Source organism: Peromyscus leucopus, chromosome 9 (genome assembly GCF_004664715.2).
Source record: "Peromyscus leucopus breed LL Stock chromosome 9, UCI_PerLeu_2.1, whole genome shotgun sequence".
Lineage (NCBI taxonomy): Eukaryota > Metazoa > Chordata > Mammalia > Rodentia > Cricetidae > Peromyscus > Peromyscus leucopus.
Window position 1 is genome coordinate 56,038,796 of NC_051070.1, and position 22,083 is coordinate 56,060,878.

The 22,083-nt window shown below is 39.4% G+C and overlaps 1 protein-coding gene across 2 annotated transcripts in view; it reads left to right on the plus strand.

Annotated features, from left to right (window-relative positions):
• Positions 1 to 22,083, plus strand: part of Ppp2r2a (protein phosphatase 2 regulatory subunit Balpha) — a 64,787-nt gene that overhangs the window by 32,277 nt on the left and 10,427 nt on the right. The window contains exons 3-5 of one of the 2 annotated variants that reach the window (XM_028890033.2): positions 2,604 to 2,701; positions 3,556 to 3,626; positions 16,677 to 16,842. Coding sequence is in view for 1 of the 2 variants with exons in the window: in XM_028890032.2 (XP_028745865.1) it covers positions 2,604 to 2,701; positions 16,677 to 16,842 (264 nt within the window). In the remaining variant the exon portion in view is untranslated. The remainder of the gene's footprint in view (positions 1 to 2,603; positions 2,702 to 3,555; positions 3,627 to 16,676; positions 16,843 to 22,083) is intronic. The other variant, XM_028890032.2, reaches the window with a different exon arrangement.

Genomic DNA, 22,083 nt, shown 5'->3' on the forward strand with positions numbered 1-22,083 from the left:
TTTGGGGGTGGGGGCAACAAACAAACTATAAATACTTAGACAGTATTCCTTTACATTTATTCCATGATTTACAGAATCCTGAACTGCTACTGTAACCATATGGCTGCTGAATTTGAATCCTGGCTTTGACACTTGATACTTACATGTAGCACCACTCCCTAACATACCTGATCTCTAGAGTTTCCCTTTGTTCTTCTAGACATGGAAAATGAGAAACGATACAATAGTGCTATGAATAGGAAATGAACATCATTCAATGCTCACTTGGCACTTTGCAGTTCCATGTATCTGTGTCTGTTAATACGTTTTGGTGTTATTTTGTATAAATAAGTTGTGCTTGTTTTGTTAATGTTATTAAGTATCCAGTTCTTCTTATACAAGAACTAGAGTTGTCAGACATTCTCTGAAAATGGCTTGATGCTAAACAGCTTTAGATTTTAGTATTTAGTACTGGGCTCCGGTCATTAAATGTGCTTATAAAGACATTGGTGGGCCATAGTTTCCACCCTGGGACTAGAAGTGCCTTTGAATCTCTTATTTATTGGGTATTTAAAATATGTGCAGCCTTCTCCCGTTTCAGAAATCTTATGTCTGCAGTGGTTGATTTCCTTCCAATTACTTCTTTGCAAAGTCATTCTCATTTAAAATGATAAAACCAGCAAGTGACTGAATTGCTTCACAACTCAGAGCTGAAATATTTAAAAAATGATAAGGCTGAAAATTTGGTCCATTAATGTGCCGCAGTTGTCACTAATTTTACAGTTTACAGAAGCTATAGTGGATGTTTTCCTTTGAGTGTAAAAACTTTTGAATTCTTGGCTGTCTGATCATCTTATCTGTTTATTATGTCACACAAGACCTTCTGGAAGTAAATGACACAACAAGAACTGGCCAGGTCAAAATAGGCCACTAATGCTCTGCTCTTAGTCCCACCCACTGCATTCCACTCCCAAAGAAGTGCTCGTTTCATTTGCAAAGGGCAAACCTGGACGAGGAGTTGCTGTGTGCATAGAACTCCTCAGCTTGAGTTGATGTACAAACCAGTGATGCCTTTTCAAGAATTCCTTTTGTTGAATAATTTGAAAATCTGTGTGCCTAAAGTTTGCTGTGTGTTAAGTTGATGAATGTTTGGAGGGCTCCCTTTTAACTAGCCATATTATAAGATTAGTAAGACAGTCTTTATTGTAAAATAACATTTTTATTGTCCTTAGAAAGACTCCTTTCCATTTAAAAGAGTATTTTGGTCTTTACAATTTCTTATTTATGAGAACATAACAATATTTTGTACTGGACTATATATCACATTTAATATAGTGATTCTGACAGTGTTTTCATTTTTATGAAACATGGAATCGTTAGTTTAAAAATCTTAAAGGTATCCCCCATGTTGGTAGCTTTCATGAAATAATTCTTTGTCGTAATGGTGTGTATTCTAATAAACATGTTTAATTTCTTTGTGTTCAAGAGTGTGTTACTGATATTTGGGAATACGATTTAGATTTATGGCTACTAGAATTCCATCTTAAATTATTTTTACATCAAAAATGCTCGCTCCCATAATATCTGTCTTAGAATTTTGTTGGTTTTTTGTTTGTTTTTGAGATGGGGGTCTCATGCAGTCAAGGTTGGTCTTGAAGTCCTGACTGACCCTGTTGCCTCTGACTCCCAATATTGGGATTGCTGGCTTGCACTACCATATTGGCCTCTTTCTGCCTTAATTTTGAAGGCTTTGGGTTTGTATAAACAATTCTAGCAGCAGAGACGGGCACTTGCTTAGAGTACTTGAGTCTTGAGAGTTGATCCATAGTAAACCCCTCCAACATAACAGAAGCAAAAATGTCATCGTGCTCCTCAGCAGTCTGAATAAAGCCACGTGTGGTGGCATTTGTCTGTAGTAACTCCAGTGCTCAAGAAGCTCGGAGTAGGATAGCAAGTGTGAGGCCAGCTTGAGCTACTCAGCTAATCTTGAAAAACCAAACCAACAAACAGTATTTAAGTTAGAAAATTCACAAAATGATCACTGTTCAATGGTGTTATCACCAAATACTTCAAGAAGTGCAGGAAGGAAAATAAGTTATCCTGCTGCAAGTGACTCTTTCCAAAAAACCCTCCCTGAGCTTTCAAGATGGCTCAGTGGGAAAGTGCTCGTAGAGCAAGCCTGGACACCTAAATCCAGTTCCTGGAATCTGTGTGCAGATGGAAGGAAGCCTGTGCACAGAGTTGTCCTCTGAACACCACATGCACGCGTTGGCATGTTCATTCCCCTGCAAGTCACACATACTCGTGGCGATAATAAACCTGACAAACAAAACAAGATCCCACAGATATGTGGTGGATTTCTCTGCATTCACAAATAAAGAGAAATATTTGCAATCTGGCATTTATTATTATGTTCCTGATTGGTGGAATGGTTTTGTTTTGGTTTATCTGGGGGAATTCTCTCCCCCCCCCCCCCCCCCCAATGAAAGTGTTCACAAAAGGACCTCGAATCTCTTTGTTTCTGATGCCAGAGTGATGCCTAGATCTAGAGTGTTGTTAGGAACACCCTAAGTGAATTGGGGGACAAAAACTGATGTCTTTTTGTTTCTGTTTCAATTATACAGCAGATATAATTTCTACAGTAGAGTTTAATCATTCTGGAGAATTACTAGCAACAGGAGATAAAGGTGGGAGAGTTGTCATCTTTCAACAAGAGCAGGAGGTAAGTGGTGAAAGTTGTGTTTCCTTTTCAGTTTGATATTGAAACTGGAATTTGTGCTGTAGAAATCCCTCAGGGTGGTGAAGCTTTAAAACCCTGAGTAAATATTCTGTATGCAGATAACTCATGGTTTCCTTAGCTTTTTGTGTGTGAATGTATGCCTTTGTTGTTTTTATTTGAAAACCCATTTTAATTGTACAAACCTTTGGTTAGAGAAGAGGGTAGGAATTAGTTGATTAATCCAAGATTTAACCAGATTTGAAGCCTTTACCCTCAGTGATAAGTTGACTTTCTCTCAAGGCTTAGCTGCTGTAATTGAGGGTGAGGTTGACTGGGAGAAATCAGCACGTTATTTTACTGTCAGTTTATACAAAAACTGTTGCTAGGCCGTAGATGTCTGTGTTGCACTTGCACACGTGTGCATGGAATTAATGTATGACACAGTGCTAGCTTTTAAAATAAGTTGGATGCTGTTTCCTTTCCTCTTTTATGAATTACATTTTTAATACAGAGTCTGTGGTTAAGTATATTTCAGTTTTGTTTTTCTTACAACTTAAGCACACTTGTAAATCTGATTTGACAGGATTTCTCATAAAAATTTTGTATGGATGCAGTTTGTCATCCTGGCTATTTCCAAGCTTGCTGCAGTCATTTTAGGTCAAGGTGTAACTTAACTTCTAAGACAGTTAGTTGGCTTTGAGACATCTATCCCTGCCTGTCTGTCTATAACATACTCAAAAGAAGTTAATATTGATAAATGTCTAAATCAAAACACAGGGTAAGGTTTGAAAGGATTGTGAAATTCCTTAAATAAGCAAAGAATCTAGTAATAATACTACTACTTTGCACTTCTATAGCGCCTTTGACCTGAGGATCTCAAAGTGCTTTAGAAACACTAATGAATTAATCCTCACAACACCCCCGTGAGGTAGGTAATTTAATTTTAAAAGAAATGATTAATAGTGTCTGAATAGAAGATGCACAAACACTAAATGTCTCCTTTTATTTCTTTTTAAATTTAATCTCTTTTTTTTCCTTGGTTGGAAGAAAGTAAGAAAAGACTCCAGAACCTTTGCCTGACAGAGAGTGATCTTGGTGGGAAGGGAGGCTGAATCAGTTTTCTGTTTCTGGTTTTGTTTTGAGGCAGGGTGTCAGGTAGCTCAGACTGGCCTTAAATTTATCCAAGGACGGCTTTGAACTTCTGATAACCTTGCCTCCTCTTCGGGGGTGCTGGGATTATGGGCCTATACCACCATGCCCAGTTTTAGTTTTGCTGGGGATTGAACCCAGGACTTTATAATGCTAGGCAAGCAGTGTGCCAGCTGAACCACATCCGCAGCCCATTGTTCTAGTTTCAAATAGCTAAAAACTTGACCATAATTATCCTTAAATACTTAGAGGTGAAATGGACTTGCTTCCTTTTTTTTACAAACAAAAATATCAAGTTAGAAACAGAATGGCCATAGTACTTCTGGTGTATCTTTTCAATTTCCCCCTTGCCTTTTTGTGTTAGATCATCCAAAATGTGTTACTTTTATTACTTAAGACTTTAGACATTCTCTGCTCTTAAAGCTTTGTTTGTTTGTTTGTTTGTTTGTTTGAGATAGTGTGTCATACAGCCTAGGCCAACAATGAATTTGGCAGAGAATTTGACCTTGGGTCTTCTGGCTCTACTTTCTAAGTCCTGGAATTTGGCTGTGTGCCACTATATTGGTTTAAAGAGAAACTTCAAAATCAGTTCCAATTACTGTGTTTAATCTAGAAAGCAAAGGGTAATGCATATAGGCTTTTCAGTCTGGGGTTCAGGTTCCTCACTGAAGTCACCCTGTCATTGCTATTTTAAAGTGGAAGTTGTCAGCAAAAAGCTAACTTGGAAATATTTTGCATGAGAATGAAATCATTTCCACCTTCTGTAAGTGTTAAATTGCTATTAAATCAGATGCAAAAAGGGGTGGGAATATAGGGCTAAATGGGGTAAATGATTGCTTTTATGTGAGTTTGTTAGTTTTCAAAGTATTCTGAAATCTTTCTAAAAGACCCAGCAATAGTGATTGGTAATGAAAACCTGACATACTTAAGAGAAATTGTTTAAATAATGTAAGTTTGTTAGAAATAGCCCAATAATCCATATTAGAGAGTAGTTTCAGCCTTGTGAGACAGGTCAGTGGGTAGAGGTTCTTCAGCCAAGCCTGATGACTGATAGTTTGAACCTTAGGACTCACGTGACAGGAGAAGACACCTACAGTTTCCTCTAGCTTTTTTATGTGGCATACTCCCCAGAAGAAAGAAATGAATAATGTTCTTTTGTTTGTTTTTCGAGACAGGGTTTCTCTGTGTAGCTTTGTGCCTTTCCTGGAACCCGTCTTTGTAAACCAGGCTGGCCTTGAACTCGCAGAGATTTGCCTGGTTCTGCCTCCCGAGTGCTGGGATTAAAGGCGTGCGCCACCACTGCCCAGCTAATGTTCTTTTAAAAAAGAATAGTTTCTTATTTTGTGAAATTTCTCTGAAGATTCTAAAGTGCTGTTTGAAATAAGTACTGTCCTACGAAGAAATAAGCAGAATGGCTAATTTTTGATAATGACCCCTGATAAGAAAAGAATTTGTTTATATGCATTATTTTTAGAATTACTTAGTATAAAATGTGTTTTTAAGTTATAGGTTAAGTAACAGTGATGATTTCCCCTCTGAAACTTTATCTTGTTGGAATTAATCAAGGTACTTCTGCCAATTAATTTTGTATGCTTTTAGCTGTGTCTTAAGGGGTAACTTTGGGTCTGTGTGAGTGTTTATGAATGTGTGTGCAAGAGCTGAGGGATACACATTTATATTGGTGAAAGTAAGATGATTTTTTTTCTAATTTTTAGGTTAAATTCCCAAAAGTTCCATAACAAGGCTATATTGCTTATTTTAGTAGGGAAATTGAGGCACACAGTAAAGAGATTTCCCTGAGGATCACAGCCATGGTGTGTGTAAATAAATTCTTGGGTGTATCCTGAAATAGATGACCCATCTTGCTATTTTGTTTTGACAACAAAGGAAATACCTGAAAAGTTTCCCTTTGTGATGATCACAGTACAGGTCTTCCAAGGTTGGTCAGCTGCCATTTGCTTTGTAATGAGTTTTGTTGTTTCTGTGGATGCTCAGGTGAGGTGGTAAATATTGAAATACCTGGTTTCGTGCTTTTTTTTTTGAGACAGGGTCTTAACTGTCACCCTAACTGACCTAGCTGTAGACCAGGCTGTCCTTGAACTCACAAAGATCCTTCTGCCTCTGCATCCCAAGTGCTGGGATTAAATGTGTGCACACCTTGCTGCTTCCTTTTTTTTTAACCAGTATTTTTGTTTATTCCTTGAGAATTTCATTTTTGCATACATGTTTTTGAACATTGCTATCTTGCACTCCTCACTGAAGCTCCCTTTAACCCTCCCCGTCTCTTTCTCTTCCTTTCTCCTCCTTCCCTTCTTTGACATAGTCCAGCTAGTGTGTCCATATGTACACAAGGGTGTAGGGCCATCCACCAGACTCTGGGCAACCTACCACTGGCTGTATCCTGAAAGAAAAATGACTCCTCCTTCCCCCGGTATTCACCAGTTGCCAGTAGATCTTCAGCTAAGGATGGAGCATAAGTCCCCTCTCCCATCTCTGCTAAAATGCTGGCTGACTTGTTTAAATCTTGTGCTGGTAACCACTCTGCTGTGAATTTACTGGTACAACGGCCGGATCTTGTCCACAAAACAAACATTTTCTGGCATTCTTCCCCAACTTCTGGCTCTTAAATTCTTTGCATCATTTCTGGGATGTTTACTGAGGCAAGGATAGGGGTGGGGAGTTAATATATTTAGGGTTGAAGCTTACAGTCGCTTTGATGATCAGTTACTAGTTGTAGTTGTTTGGTTTTGTTTTTTTACTCTTTTTTCTTTTTTGGGGGGGCCCCCGCCACCCAGCTCCCAAACACATGGAGTCACGCTTACTTAGGAATGCCTGGCCTTAGCTTGGTTTGTTTCTTGCCAGCTTTTCTTAACTTTAATTATCCCATCTACCTTTTGCCTCTGGGCTTTTATCTTACACTATTTCTGTATACTTATCTTCTTACTCCTTGGCTGGCTGTGTAGCTGGGTGGCTGACCTCTTGAATCCTCCTTCTCTCACTCCTTCCTCTTTTTCAGATTTCTTCTCCCATTTATTCTCTGCCTGTCAGCCCCGCCTATCCTTTCTCCTGCCAAGCTATTGGCTATCCAGCTCTTTATTATACCAATCAGGTGTTATTACAGGTAGAGTAACACAGCTTCACAGAGTTAAACAAATGCAACAGAAAAGAATGCAACATGTCTTTGCATTATTAAACAAATGTAACACTAATATTCCACAACAGCTAGTCTCTGTATTATTAACTTCTGCCCACTGCTGAAAGAAGCTTCTCAGACCAAAGTTGAGAGTGTAACAAATCTATGAGCCTAAACACAAACATTTAGAAGGCACTTTGACAGCATGGGCATTTAGCAAAGTAGCATAGTAGAACCCCCCCTTGACCTCCCACTCCTACCTTTAACCTGTGACCTTCTCTGACCAAGTTTACAGAACCAGACATGAATTACCTCCTGTGGCACAGACCTTTAAATTCAACTACAAAGTAGTTAGTTACTTCTGTAACAGCCATGTCATTGTGGTAAGTGGGCACATCTTGCTTGTTCAGGTTGGTGTTGTAGCATGCAAGGCCCATGCTGGATATGAACACTGATGTCTTTTATTCCCCAGCTGCCTGTGTAGCACCTCTCCTGGATGAAAGCTAGCCAGCAGGGAAGTTTCTCTATCAGTTCCAGATCGTTTCTCTATCCTGTAATTAGTCTGTGGTGTTTTGGCAATAGAATCTTTCCATCTAGTTATGGTGAATAGCCAAGAGCAATGACAATAGCCTGTGTTGTTTTTGCCTACCTGACCAATGACTTATAGGGAGATAACCTAGTCCGTGAACTGAGATTTTCATTTCAAAGCCTGTATCTTCTGAGAGCAGCATTGTTCATTTATGCATGGTAATGTCCTTCAAACTCATTCTTGATTAAAAATATTTTTAAATTAGCTTACAGAGTAGTTCTGGAAGGCTTTTTCATACGTCCTTGGTGTTAGCGATTGAGGGGGATTGCTTCCCTGATTTCTTTCTCAGTATGTTTGTCATTGATGTATAGGAAGGATACTAATTGGTATATGTTAATTTAGTATCCTGTCACTTTGCACAGAGTATCAGATCAGAGAGTTCTGGGGCAGTGTTTTTGCATTCTTAGATACAGAATCATATCAGCTGCAAATAGAGATACTTTGACTTCTTCCTGTCTTTTTTTTTTTTTTTTTTTTGAGACAGGGTTTCTCTGTGTAGCTTTGCGCCTTTTCCTGGCACTCACTTGGTAGTCCAGGCTGGCCTCGAACTCACAGAGATCCGCCTGGCTCTGCCTCCCGAGTGCTGGGATTAAAGGCGTGCGCCACCACCGCCCGGCTCTTCCTGTCTTTTTATATTCCTTTTATTTCATTCTCTTCCCTTTTAACGCTTTTTTCTACATTTCTTTGAAGTTTATTCATTTATTTATGAGTTCTCTGTCTGCATGTACACCTGCACACCAGAAGAGGGCGTCAGATCCCATTATGGATGGTTCTGAGCCATCATGTGGGTGCTGGGAAATTGAACTCAGGACCTGTGGAAGGACAGCTAGTGCTCTTAACCACTCTCCAGCCCCTCTCTTGTCTTTTCTTAAAGTTTATGTTTATGGGTAGTTTGCACATGTTTGTGCATCATGTGTATACCTGGTTCCTGTGGAGCTCAGAAGAAGGCATTAGATTTCCTGGATTTGGAGTTACAGAGCTGAGGGTTCGATGTGGGTCCTTTAGGAGAGCAGCCAGTGTTAACCACTGAGTCCCTGGTTCTGTTGTGTCTTATGTCCTAGCTAAGAATTCATTCCATCACTGTATATTGAATAGGAGTTTCTTATTCCTGATTTTATTGTAAATGCTTTGAGGTTTTTCCCATTTAGTGTTGGTTATAGGTGTGTATTATATAGCCTGTATTATGTTGAGATATATTCTTTCTATCTAGGACTTTTAGTATGAAGGGATGTTGAAGTTAGTCAAATGCCCTTTCTGTATCTATTTTGATGGCCACATGATTTCTGTCCTTTAGTCCATTTGTCCAATTTATAACATTTACTGATTTACGTATGTTGAACCATCCACCTCTGCATCTCTGGAGTGAAACCAATTTCATGTGTGATCTGTTTGTGTTCCTGAGTTCAGGCAGCAAGATGTAGTTTTTCTTTGTTTTAGAATTTTGCTTCTAAGTTCCTCAGGGTAGTTGGTCTGGGTTACAATTTTGTTGCATCTTTGTCTGGTCTTGGTGTCAAGGTGATACTAGCATAATAAAAAGACTAGGGTAACCTGCCTTCCTTCTCTATTTTATGGAAGAGCTGGAGAAGCATTGGTGTGCTTTGAATGTCTAGTAATGTTCTCCAATAAATCAATCCATCTGGCCCTGGACTTAGGTTGATCGGGAGACTTTTTTTTTTTTTTTAAATACCTTAACAAAAAATAGGTATCACTATGTAGCCTGTCCATCTCTGCCTACTTGAAGGTATGTGCCAAAATTATAGTCTGTTTATATGTTTTTGGGTGTGTATGTATACATGCCATGTGCACTTATGGAGGTCAGGGGACAACTTGAGGGAGTTTTCTCCTAGTCCCTGGTTGGGGGCTTTTTTTTTTTTTTTTCCCTCCGTGTAGTTTTGGTGCTTGTCCTGGATCTCGTTCTGTAGACCAGGCTGGCCTCAGACTCACAGAGATCCTTTTGGCTCTGTTTCCCAAGTGCTGGAATTAAAGACGTGCACCACTACTGCCCAGCAGGTTGGGGGATTTTTAATTACTGCTTCAATCTCACTGCTCCTTGTAGATGTGTTTAAATTTATCTCATCTTGATTTGGTAGAACAGTTGTCTAAAAATTCATCCATTTCTTTGCAACTTTCCTAAGTTATTGACTATGTGTTTTCTTAGGTAAGACTTAATAGGTTTCTGAATTTCATTGGTATCCACTGTAATGGATTCCTTTTCATTTCTAATTTTATTGATTTGGATCTTCTCTCACTTTTGGTGAGTTTGGCTAGGGGGTTTGTCTATCTTGTTTTCCTTCTCAAAGAACTAGCTCTGTGGTTGATTGATTGTTGTTTGGTTTCCGTTTTGCTAATTTATACTCTTGTTCTTTTTTTTTTTTTTTTTTTGGTTTTTCGAGACAGGGTTTCTCTGTGTAGCTTTGCGCCTTTCCTGGAGCTCACTTGGTAGCCCAGGCTGGCCTCGAACTCACAGAGATCCGCCTGGCTCTGCCTCCCGAGTGCTGGGATTAAAGGCGTGCACCACCACCGCCCGGCTATACTCTGTTCTTTACCGTCTCTTCCCACCTGCTGATTTGTTTGTTGTTTGTTTTTTTTCTCTCCAGTGTGTTATTGAGTGATTTCTCTTAACTTGTTACTGCAGGTGCCTAGAGCTCTAAACTGCCCCCCCCCACTGCCTTCATCATAACACATAGGATTGGATATGTTAATACTTTCATTTTTATTTGACCCTAGAAGTGTTTTTCTTTCCTTCTTGATTTTAGTGTGTTGTTTAATCTCCATGAGGTTGTGTATGCTCATGAGTTTATCTTGCTGTTAACTTTGTGTCTTACTCTATTGTGATCAAATAGAATGCAATGAATTGTTTTTGTTTTCCTGGGTTTAAGACATGCTTCCTGTCTGAAACAGATGTGATCAGTTTTCGGAGAAAGTTCCATGAGCTCCTAAGAAAGTGTATTCTATAGTGTTTGGATGGAAGGAATGCTTTGTAGGTGTCTATTAAGTTCATTTGACCTGTGATGTCATTTGATTTTTAAATCTTTCTCTATTTTCTTATCTGGGTGACCTAAACTGGGGTATTGAAGTCACCCACTACTGTTGTACTGTGGCTAGTCTGTGACTTTATATCTAGTAGGGTTTTGTTTTGTTTTTGGAGTTTTTTTTTTTTTTTTTTGGTTTTTTAGACAGTGTTTCTCTTGTGTAGCCCTGGCTGTCCTGGAACTCACTCTGTAGCCCAGGCTGGCCTCGAACTCACAGAGATCCACCTGCCTGTGCCTCCTGAGTGCTGGGATTAAAGATGTGCGCCCCCACCCCCGCCCGGCTTATCTAGTAGTTTTTTATGAAATTGGGTGTGCAATTGTGTTTGGGACATACGATTTTAGAATCACACTGTCCGTTGATAGATTGTCTCCCCAGTCACTGTGACATGGCCTTTTCTCTTTTCTCAGTAGCTGTGGTTTGAAGCCTGTTTTTTATCAGCTGTTCGTGGCACCTGCTTGCTTCTTATGTTAAGTGTTTGGAATACCTTTTTCCATTCTTTCACCTTAAGGGAGTTCTTTTTTGTGGTGAGTTGCATTTCTTGTGGTCAACAAATAGATGACACCTGTTTTTTGATCCAGTTGTAATCTGTGGCTTTTGATTGGAGAATTGAGATAATTAATATTCAGGGTTGTTGTGGAAAGGTATGTATTTTGTTGATTTTTGTAGTGTTTGGTGTTTTCTTCATCTTTTTTTTTTTTTTTTGGTTTTTTCGAGACAGGGTTTCTCTGTGTAGCTTTGCGCCTTTCCTGGAACTCACTTGGTAGCCCAGGCTGGCCTCGAACTCACAGAGATCCGCCTGCCTCTGCCTCCCGAGTGCTGGGATTAAAGGCGTGCGCCACCACCGCCCGGCTTCATCTCATTTTTTTTTTATTTTTTATTTTTATTTTATTTTATTTTTTTTTTGGAGACAGGGTTTCTCTGTGTAGCTTTGCGCCTTTCCTGGAACTCACTCTGTAGACCAGGCTGGCCTCGAACTCACAGAGATCCACCTGGCTCTGCCTCCTGAGTGCTAGGATTAAAGGCGTGCGCCACCACGGCCTGGCTTCTTCATCTCATTTTAACTATTACTCTACTATTGTTTAGTCGTCTTGTGGCCTTGTAGATGGGTTTGCTTTTCTGTCCCTTTAGATATCTTCTGTAAAGCTGACCTCATGGTCATAAGTTGCTTTAGTCTTTTTCTGTTTTTAGAAAAGATTTATCTATTATGTATTTTATTATATACCTGCATACAGAAGAGAGTACCATATCTCATTGTAGATGGTTGTGAGCCACTATGTGGTTGCTGGGAATTAAGTGCAGGACCTCTAGAAGTGCTCTTAACCTCTGAGCCACCTCTCCAGCCCAACTTTTATTTTCATTGTGGGAAATTTTTGTTTTTCCTTCTGTTATGTCAGATAGCTTGCTGGATGGCATTTGTTACTTTCAGAGCTGAGACCTTCTGGTTTTGCAAGTTTCAGTTGCTGTTCTGCTCTTGCTGCTTTTGAGATTACTTTCTTTGTTTTGTGTATTTGGTGTTTGAATGATGGTTTGATGAGGGATGTTCTTTGATTGTCTGTGTCCTGAATGCCTCCTGTGCCACTTCTTTCTGAGAATTTCTCTGATCTTTTAAAAATATTTTCTGTGCCTTTAGAACAAGGTTCTTCTCTAAGTATGGCCTTAGACTTGGCTCTTTTCAGAGTGCCATGTGTGTCTTGTAATTCTCACTGGTACTTCATTATTTTATCCTTTTCATAGTTGGGATGTTCTGATTCTTCCACCCTGTATTCAAGAAACTCAGATACCCTGTCTTCTTTGATCTGTTCTATTGCTGAGACTTCATGGGACTTTATTTCCCGAATTTGAGATTAGTTTTTCATCAGTGTTTCTCTTTGAATTCTTGGCTCCTATCCATTGCCTTCCTTATTTCATTCAACTGTTTGATTGTGCCTTTGAACACTATTTTGAATTCTTTGTCTGGGATTACATCTGATTTATTCTCATTAGGTGCCATTACAATGACTAAGTTTTGGAGGAGTTCTGCAAATGGGACTTGAATGTGGTAGAGTTGAGTGTGTTCACTCTAGGAGTTCGGGGTGCCTGGTTTAAGAGCTGGGCTATTCCACAAGCAGGACTAACTGGGAGTTGAACCACAGCTTTATGGTGATAGTAATAATGGCCTCTTTTACTTTAATAGCTTTTGGAAGGTGAGTAATCAGGAATAGTGTGGATTAATTACACTTAGATTTTTACTTAATAAGATTAGGAGTAATAGGGTGAGCAAGCATAAGAAATAAATATTAGATTGACTTTGAAGAAAAAATGAAAGTTGGGATAATGTTAGGGTCTACAGATTTTAAAGATTATTAAATCTGTGGAAAGTTGCAATTAAGTAAAAAGATGGCATAAGGATGAAAGAAAGAAGTGATACAGGGATAAGAGAGGGAGTATATGAGAGGTGGCTGATATCTCTGTGTGTAATATATATTACTGCAGCACTGTTGCTGGTGCATTGAGGTTGAGAGACAAGCATAGTGTCACATACCTATCTCAGCACCTGGGAGACTTAACGTATTTAGTGAATTTTGGATATCATCTTGAGTAAACGGTTTTAAAAACTCCAGTAAGCTTTTGGGGCTGTCTTTTTTTTTTTTTTTTTTTTAATGATTTATGGGCTTTGTATACTTTATACAAGAACTCATCGTAAAGTACATTAGTTGACAGTGTGTCCCATGGTTTGGCTTTCCTTTTCTTTTTCTAGATGGTATATTTCTATAAACAGGTTATTAATATGAATTCAATTGGAAATACTTTTCTGCCACAAGATCCTGGATGATACTCCCATGGTGACTTAGAGCTATATTGTTTAGTGTGTAGCCACTGGTCATGTGGCCATTTACAGTTCAGTTTATTAAAGAATAGATAAGCCAGCCGGGCGGTGGTGGCGCATGCCTTTAATCCCAGCACTTGGGAGGCAGAGGCAGGTGGATATTTGTGAGTTTGAGGCCAGCCTGGTCGACAGAGGGAGATCTGGGAAAGGCACAGAGCTACACAGAGAAACCCTGTCTTGTAAAACCAAAAAAAGAGAGAGAGAGAATAGATGAGCCAGCTCCCTGTAGTCGTGGTAAGGAAGTGAAGAGAAAATACCATACGATAGTTAGAGCTGTGGTAATGAGGCTGCTGATATTCCCAAGGCCTCTACCTGAGACTCTTGGCACTTTGCTCTCCTGCTACAATGGGATGCCATCTTCGAAATGCTGAAGTATGGAAGATGCAAAAATGGATGGGGGTTGGACTTTTCAGTGGTGAGTTGTTCACGCAAGTAACTGATAAACCCATCTTAAAAGCTGGAAAATGAATGAACTAGCAAGACAGTAATCCCATCAAAGAATTGTGGTGCATACCTGTAATCCAGCACAGGGGAGGCTGATAGGGGAAAATCACAGGTCTGAAGCAATCCTGGTTTATATAGCAAAACTGGAGTGAATGAAGGAGTGAGTGAATTTCCCTTTGATTATAGTAGCCATATTTTAGGTGTTCAGTGTGTGGCCAGTGCTTCACATGTGGCAGGTAGAAAACAGAGTGTCTTCAAATTATGGTTGCTCACTCACCTTTGTGTCTTGTAATGTGTTTTTTGGCTTGAGATAGGGGCCTGGTTGCCAGTGGATGCTGCACAGCAAGGCTCTCATGGTCAGAATCCAAGCCTGGCCCCCTCTTGGCGTGTGTGCCTTGTTTGTGTCTCTCCTTGTCTCTGTTGAGTGTGGCTCTGCCTTCCTCACTGTACTCTGAGTCTTGTTAGGACAGGTGCTTCTTCTCTTGTCTTGTCTCTCTTCTGTTGTCACTCTTGGGAATGTGCTGCGTGGAGTGAATCTAAGTAGGTCTTGGCGCTTCCCTCAGAAGCTCTTTCTCTGTGGCTCGTTGTGGCTTGTGCACTTCTGAGCCCCCTTTTCTGCCCCAAGCATCCCCTTTATTCATTCTTCTGGCTGCTACTGTTGAGGATAAACCACCTGTACATTTGTTACAGAAGATTTCACACAAATAGAGCATCTGATGAAGAATAGATTTCTTGTGATCAAAGGCAAACTAAGAAAAAGGGGATGTGAAAAGAAAGGCAATGGAAGAAAACCCAAGCATAATACATTTTAGAATGCATCATAATTCTCTGATATAGGGGAGCTGATGTTTTGTTGTTGTTGCTGTTTTAGTGAAACCCAGAAAGCCTTTTTCTGACTTTGATCTATGTTGAAGATGTAAGACTTGCTTATTTTTCGTACTTGTTCACTATCATTAGAGAATACTGCTGCCGTGGTCACTTAATCTAAGCACAGGTTCTTGTGTTGGAGGAAAGGTCAGGACTGGCTGCAAGCTCATTTCTGTAGTCTGAGATATCTTTTTGTTAGTAGTGCTAGGCCATTTTGCCTGTTAACCTTGTTCTTCACTGTTCTTCTGTAGTGTAGTGGTATGTGGCTTCTTTTAACTTTTAGATACAGTTTTCTCTGTGGGAAATTTTTTCCCTTGGAAAAGGTACTTACAGTCTGTAGCTACCAGACTCCTCCTTGATTTTGTTTTGGGAGCTTGTAATAGGTCATGTGTGAACCTTGTGTGATTCTTGAGGAGTCTGTAGGATGGTATTTTGGTTCTGTTTCTGAGAATTTTGATTTCATGGGTTTTCATTTTTTATTAATAAATACAGTGTGTAGTTTCTCTTTATTCTATACACTGTACTTGAAGTGTGTATACTTGTGACACAGGATTCTGTTAACTATCCCTTTTAAGCCTTAGATAATCATAGTACTATATACAATTGTTCCTTTTTTAAATAGGATATAAAAAAGGCTAAAACAGTATTCACTATAGTAATTATAGTTCCATTTATTATTTCATGTGAGGCTGGTTGGATAAATTTAGGTGGAAGTTTGACAGCATTCATTCTAACATGATACTTGAGTCCTTATGGAATTTGGCATATGAGTGTGGCAGTGGGACAAAGACAAAAATTGGCTTTCACATCAGCATACCCCCAAAATTGGGTATGTTATTGGTACGCTCTTCATTCTTAACATTGGCAGACCCGCTCACTGATAATTGGTGTGTCCAAGAATAACTGACAGTTATAACAGTCCTGGGGGACCCTGTTAGAAAAACAAACCAAAGTGTATGTTTCCAAGATAGTTGAACAGTTTTCTTCTGATATGAATGGGGAACAGGTTACAGCTGTAAACGTTTGAATTGATAACTCAGTTTTCATTAAAACGATTAGGTCTATCTGTAAAATTACATTTTTATTTAAACTATTTTCCCAAGTTTCCAATAGTTCTGTTTTGAATAAGATTTTTCAACAGTATTTTTCATGAAAGTGTTTCTGATTGTTTGATTATAGTTTGTACTTGCTGGGGTACTGGTGTTAACTGAAACCCTTCACAAGTACTGTTCATATTAATCCCTTCAGCTGAACCAGTATATTTCAGCAGACTGACACTAAGTGAACTAAGTAAGCATCAGTGTGCAAGGTTCCTGTGATCAGAATTCGGTAGAGTAAGCTGTGTAGCAGAGGTTCAGGCAGGCATCACCAGGGTGCTGATACATACTTGATTGGTAGCAGAGTTCTCTCTAATAGTGTTTTCAGGATGGGTCGTAAGAGTCACATGGTGGTGTTGGATTTATGAGAGCACCTTTCTTAAGGGGTTTTCAACAGTAAAATACAGAAAGGAGGCCTCAGAATAATACCAATCATCACTTAGATAACAAGGCAGAAAAAACGTGCTCCAGCCAGCTGTTTCTGAGCATTGTCTCCTTAACTTTTACATTTTAGATGTATCCATTTTGTGGGTGTTCAGATTTCTTAACGGTATAGCCATGCTATTTAGTATGCAAGTTAATCAAATTAGTCTGTATTTGGTCCACTGTTTGAAGTGTTTCTTGTTTATTCTTTGTAAAGCTTTCTTGCTCCTTGAAGGACTTTAAGTACAGGAAATGGTATAATAACATGTAAGATAGAGCTGCCTGATGGGCTCACCGACAATTCCAAAGTCTGTTGGAGTTGATTATGGTTAGATACATATTTCAACATAGTCCAAATATTTTCTTTTCTGTTGTAGAACAAAATCCAGTCTCATAGCAGAGGAGAATACAATGTTTACAGCACCTTCCAGAGCCATGAGCCAGAATTTGACTACTTGAAAAGCTTAGAAATAGAAGAGAAGATCAACAAAATTAGGTGGTTACCCCAGAAAAATGCTGCCCAGTTTTTATTGTCTACCAATGGTAAGTGTGCATCTTCTGTTCTTAGGCACCCACATGGGCACGTGTCCTGTAGAGGATACAGCCCCTTCCTTGTACAGAATGTAAAGTCTACTACTTTTGCTTCTTTTATTGTTGACTTGCAAGTCTCAGATTCTAGGGTACCAATTTCTATTTAGGCTGGTTTTATTCCTGCCTCCTTTCAGCCTTGTGGCCTTGGGCTGATCCAGAATACGGAGTTTGACTCTTTCTTTGCAGCAGACATGGAGACAGCAGTGTCTGTATTGCAGTACTGTTATGAATACATAGTAATGCGGTACCTTGGCATGCATGCAGAACCAGTGTTCAGAAAATGTTCATTTCCCTTCCTTTTCATTTCTAAACTGGGCAGAGGATGGTTTCTGTGCCAGAATGATCTCTAGGAGAGTATTTTTCTTTGACTTCCATTAGCATATCACTTTCTTCTCAATAAAGCCTCATGCTGGAAGAAGATTCTTCTTATACTAACTGTACTATGCATGGAAAGTTGTTATTGAGGCTTGAAGCTGTGTGAGATGGAGGTCAAAATTTGAAGTCCTGTATGACAAATTAGAGTTGAGTGATCTCTCCTCCCCACCCCCCCCAAGTCACTGGGACTTTGAGATTAAAGAGATGAGCGTGGTACTTAGAGATCTGGGTGGCATGGTCTAGAAAAGTTTAGATGAAAACTTTTTTGAGGCTGATACATGGTAGCAGAAATCTCATGTTTTCTCATCTAACTATTAATAGAAGCAGATCTTAGCACTTACACCTTTCTGTTTGCAGAGTGTAGACTCATGACTTCTTAGGGTGACAAACACAGTTGCAGATAACTAGAGCCCTCCTCATCCACTCTATACCCTGTAGTCTGTTGTATTGAATTTTGGGGTCTATATGCAGTCCATAAAATATTGCCACTCCTGATTTCATGAATTTGCCTTCTCAGGGCCCTATTTTTCTCCCAATTATATATTTTTTTTAACTCCCCATCTTCCTCTTTTTTTCATACAAATAGTACTTTGTAAATGTGAGGCAAGGGAGATAATGAGACAGTCTTACATTTTAGCCCAAACTAGCCTTAGATTACCCAGGCAGGCTGGGATTGCAAGCTTGGGCCATAAGACCTCATGGCAGTTCATATTTTTACTTTTTCTAAAGGGAGAGTACAGGTCTTCAAGAGTTTAAGTAGAGACAGTAGTGTAATGAGGGTCAATGGGTGCTCAAGTCTCCCTTCCCTTCCTCATTGCAAATAATTAGTTATCATTCACTTATGTATGTCCAGATGCAGCTTCTGTAGACTGCCTTGTCGTGCTCTTCTAGCAAAAGTCACCAAATAAGTGTTGCCTTTGTTTGGCTTTGAGATGGGTTTTATAGGTGTAAGTCACTGCCCAACTGTGATGAGCCTTAATTTAGGCACTGAGCACTTAGGGCTGTTTGCGAGGTGAGGCTACTAGGAATTCCCATGACTAGGCCAGGGGTCTACAAGTCTGTAGTCTTTATCTGTAGACAGTAGATAATATCTCTCAATACTGGGTGCCTACATTTGAAAATATTGACTACTTCTACATATTATTTAAGGGCCTTGTCTTAGTTCTGCTATGATGCCAAGACCAAGGCAACTTTTACAAAAGAAAGCATTTAATTGGGCTTTGCTTACAGTTTCAGAGGGTTACCCTATTATGGTGGGAACCATGACGGCAGGTATGGTATGGTGCCAGAAAAGTATTTGAGAACTACATACCGATCTGCAAGCTGGGAGTTGGGGTGGGGGTGGGGTGGAAGAGAAACTGAGAATGAGCATGGGATTTTGAAACCTCATAGCCTACCCCCAGTGACACACCTCTTCCAATGAGGCCTCACCTCCTAATCCTTTCAAACACTACCATTCCCTGGTGACTAAGCATTCAAATAAATGAGCCTATAAGGGCCATGATTATTCAAACCACTATAGGCCTGATAGAACAGATTGCAATTTTTTTGTTGTTATTGCTGATTTCTAAATAAGATAGGACTAAGTGATACCTCAGAAAGTTATGTGTATGTATTTGAAAATAGGGTTCAATATGACAGTATTAAAAAAAGGTCAGCATTTTATGGGCTGGAGAGATGGCTCTGTGGTTAAAAGCACTGACTGCTCTTCCAGAGGACCTGGGTTCAACTCCCAGCACCCACATGGCAGCTCACAACTATCTGCAACTCCAGTTCCAGGGGATCTGGTACCGTCACACAGACATGCAGAAAAAAAATGCACATAAAATAAAAATAAAGTTAAAAAAAAAGGTCAGCATAAACTGTTGTGTCTGAGTATGAAGTGGGGATAGAGGAGGTATAGGAAGAGTAGGACTTAAGCTATACACCCAACACTTTGAGGGAGAGAAAACATTTGGGAAATGTCAGCATCTATAGTATGGTTCTTTAACTGTGAGATACAGCATCATAGCCCTCCCCCAACATTGGTCTTTATACCAATAAAAAGATATTACTTGGGATAACTGCATCAAGTCTATATTCTTGAGTGTTCTTTAAAAACAAACAAAATCCTTGGGTCGGAAAGATGATTTACTGGTTAAGAGCCTCCAAGTTTGGTTTCTAGCACTCATACCATATCTTACTCCAGTCCCAGGGGATCCAACACCCTCTTCTGGAGTCTGTGGGTACCAGAAATATACATGGTTCACATAATATGCATGTAGACAAAATCCATACACATAAAATTAAATGCAAATTTAAAGACAAAAAACCTGAGTCCTGGTAATTCTTCTACACCCAGGACACTGAGCCCCTAGTAAATAGGTTGTTCTCACAGCTTTTGGCAAGAAGTTTTAAAACACACATAAAGCTGTATTTCCATAAAACAAACTTTGCCACATGGTTTTCCTTATTCTGACCCTCTGCTTGTAGCAGGAGAATTACAGAGACCTTTGGATTGGTGGAACACTTGAGTTATTTGTTGGCAGTTTAGGGAAATAGCAGAGTAGACATTTCAGAAAGAAGAGAGCTTGAGAAATGAATGGTCATTTCCAGCGAGGTATAAAATCACGCTCCATTGTGTGGTTCTGTGGAGTTGGTCATTCTCACATAATACCTGCTATGGAGCAGAAACAATAGGTAAAATGAATTTTCATGTGATGATGTATTTCCTGTCTGACTGCTCCCCAAAGCACTACACTGAGATCATGTAGCTGTCCTAGTACTTAAGTATTATGTATTTTATCACTGAAACAAAATTTGTTTTAATTCTTGAGCCACAAGCTTCACAGTTAAGAAGAAAATATGCCTAAAAAGAATATCCAAGTTTTTCAGGATGGTTTGTTTGCTTTAGAGGGCTTTTTCTTGTTTTCTCTTGTAAATGTAAAAAACACCATTAACTAATTCATCCCATCTGAAACTTTGGTTAAGTATGTTGTGGTTTCCTATCTGGACTTTTTATATAGTTGATGAATTTCAGTAGGCTGAAGACAGCTGAGGTGGTGAGGCACCTATCATCCTCATTAACCTCGGAAGGAGATTTCTAAGCAGATGTTTACATCTTCTGAAGGCAAAAAAAAAAAAAATAGTCATATGGCTCGTATCTGAGCATGTATTTCTTAATCATCTGTTTATAAACTAAGTAGTGCACAGGAAGCACATAACTCAGCTACAAGAGAGAATTACAAACAAGATCTACACTAGAGCTTAGAAGTGGATCATAAGTCACCAGTAAAGCTAGCAGTTTTTATGTTTCCATTTCATCTTGTATCAAGTGTCGTAAGCAGGCAGTAGAAATGGCCACACTGTCACTGATGTCTCCCTGGAGCAGTTGTTTTGTTCCACTTGTAAAATGGCTTCCGAGCTATTTAAAACTAGGATATTCAATTTTGCGTGTGTAAGAACATTAGAGATGTCTTGCTTTTGGAAAAAAAATACCATTTTAGAACTATAACTAAGTATAATCATATATGAATCCATAGTAAATAATTACAAATAACACATGGGTAGATTTTGATTTTATTTTCAAAGAATCATGTGAGCATGTGTACAACTGTGCAGTGGAGAAGCCTGGCAGCATCAGCCGCCAACCATAAGTTATGCTGACAGAGTCTGTACTCTTGTATAATAAGCTTAGAGATCACTTCACCATTGTGTTCTTCCAAACTCCAAAGAGTAACATTCAGAAACCACTGCTCACAGCTGTCTAGATAAAAACAAATGATCAAAGTCTGAGAGACAGATTCAAAGACTGAAGAGGCTTGATGGCTAAATGCTGTGGTATTTGGATCCTGGGACAGAAAAGGGGCGTTAGTAGGAAACTTACTCAAATCTCAGGGATACCTTAGTTTCGCTAGTATTATACATGGTTTTGACAAGTATGTCATTGTTGCTTAAGATGTTGACATTAGAGAGACTGGGTAAAATGTATATGAGAATATACCTATCTTTGAATCTTTCTGTAAGTCTAAATTTATTCCAAGGTTTTATATATATATATATTTAAGTGGGCTATTGTATAATCCCTTATAGGGATTATTGTCTTGAAGGCGTTAAGGATTTACACACACACACAAACACAAGGCAGAGTTTCTCTGTGTAGCAGCTCTGGCTGTCCTGGAACTTTGATTTGTAGACCAGATTGGCCTTGAACTCACAAAGATAGGCCTTCCTCTGCCTCCTAAATGCTCGGATTACAGGCATGTGCCACCATCGCCCAGTCAGCATTTACTTTTAATCACCGTTTTTCGGGTCCCTGTTTTGTATTTAGGGAATCACTGATCCAAGAGGAGAATGGGCAAATTCAAAGAAATCATCCTATGCTATCAAGGATTCTGGTCTTCCATAAGATATATTGGGATGGGATCCAAGGAGCTGGGCCTTGCCAGTTGAACTCAGTAATAGGAAGTGCTGAATCCATTGCGTATTTTCTACCTTTAACATTGAATGCTGGGCAAGTATGCACACACATGCTTGTGCACATAGACATGTGTTTATACATATACATTTACTTTTGAAAGTTGGAAACCGTAGTTAGACTTGATGATGAAAAGGCACATGAATTCTTTTTGTTGTTGTTAACCGGGGTGGGGGGTGGGGGGGACTCTTAATCCCAGCAAAAGGGAAGCCTGGTTTACAGAGTGAAACCCTGTGTACAAACAAAACAAAAAGCCTGCTATGATTGCCTATGCCTTTAATCCCAGCATTTGGAAGACAAAAGATAGGAAGATCTTTGTGAGTTTGAAGCTGGCCTGGTCTGTATAGCAAGTTCTAGGATAG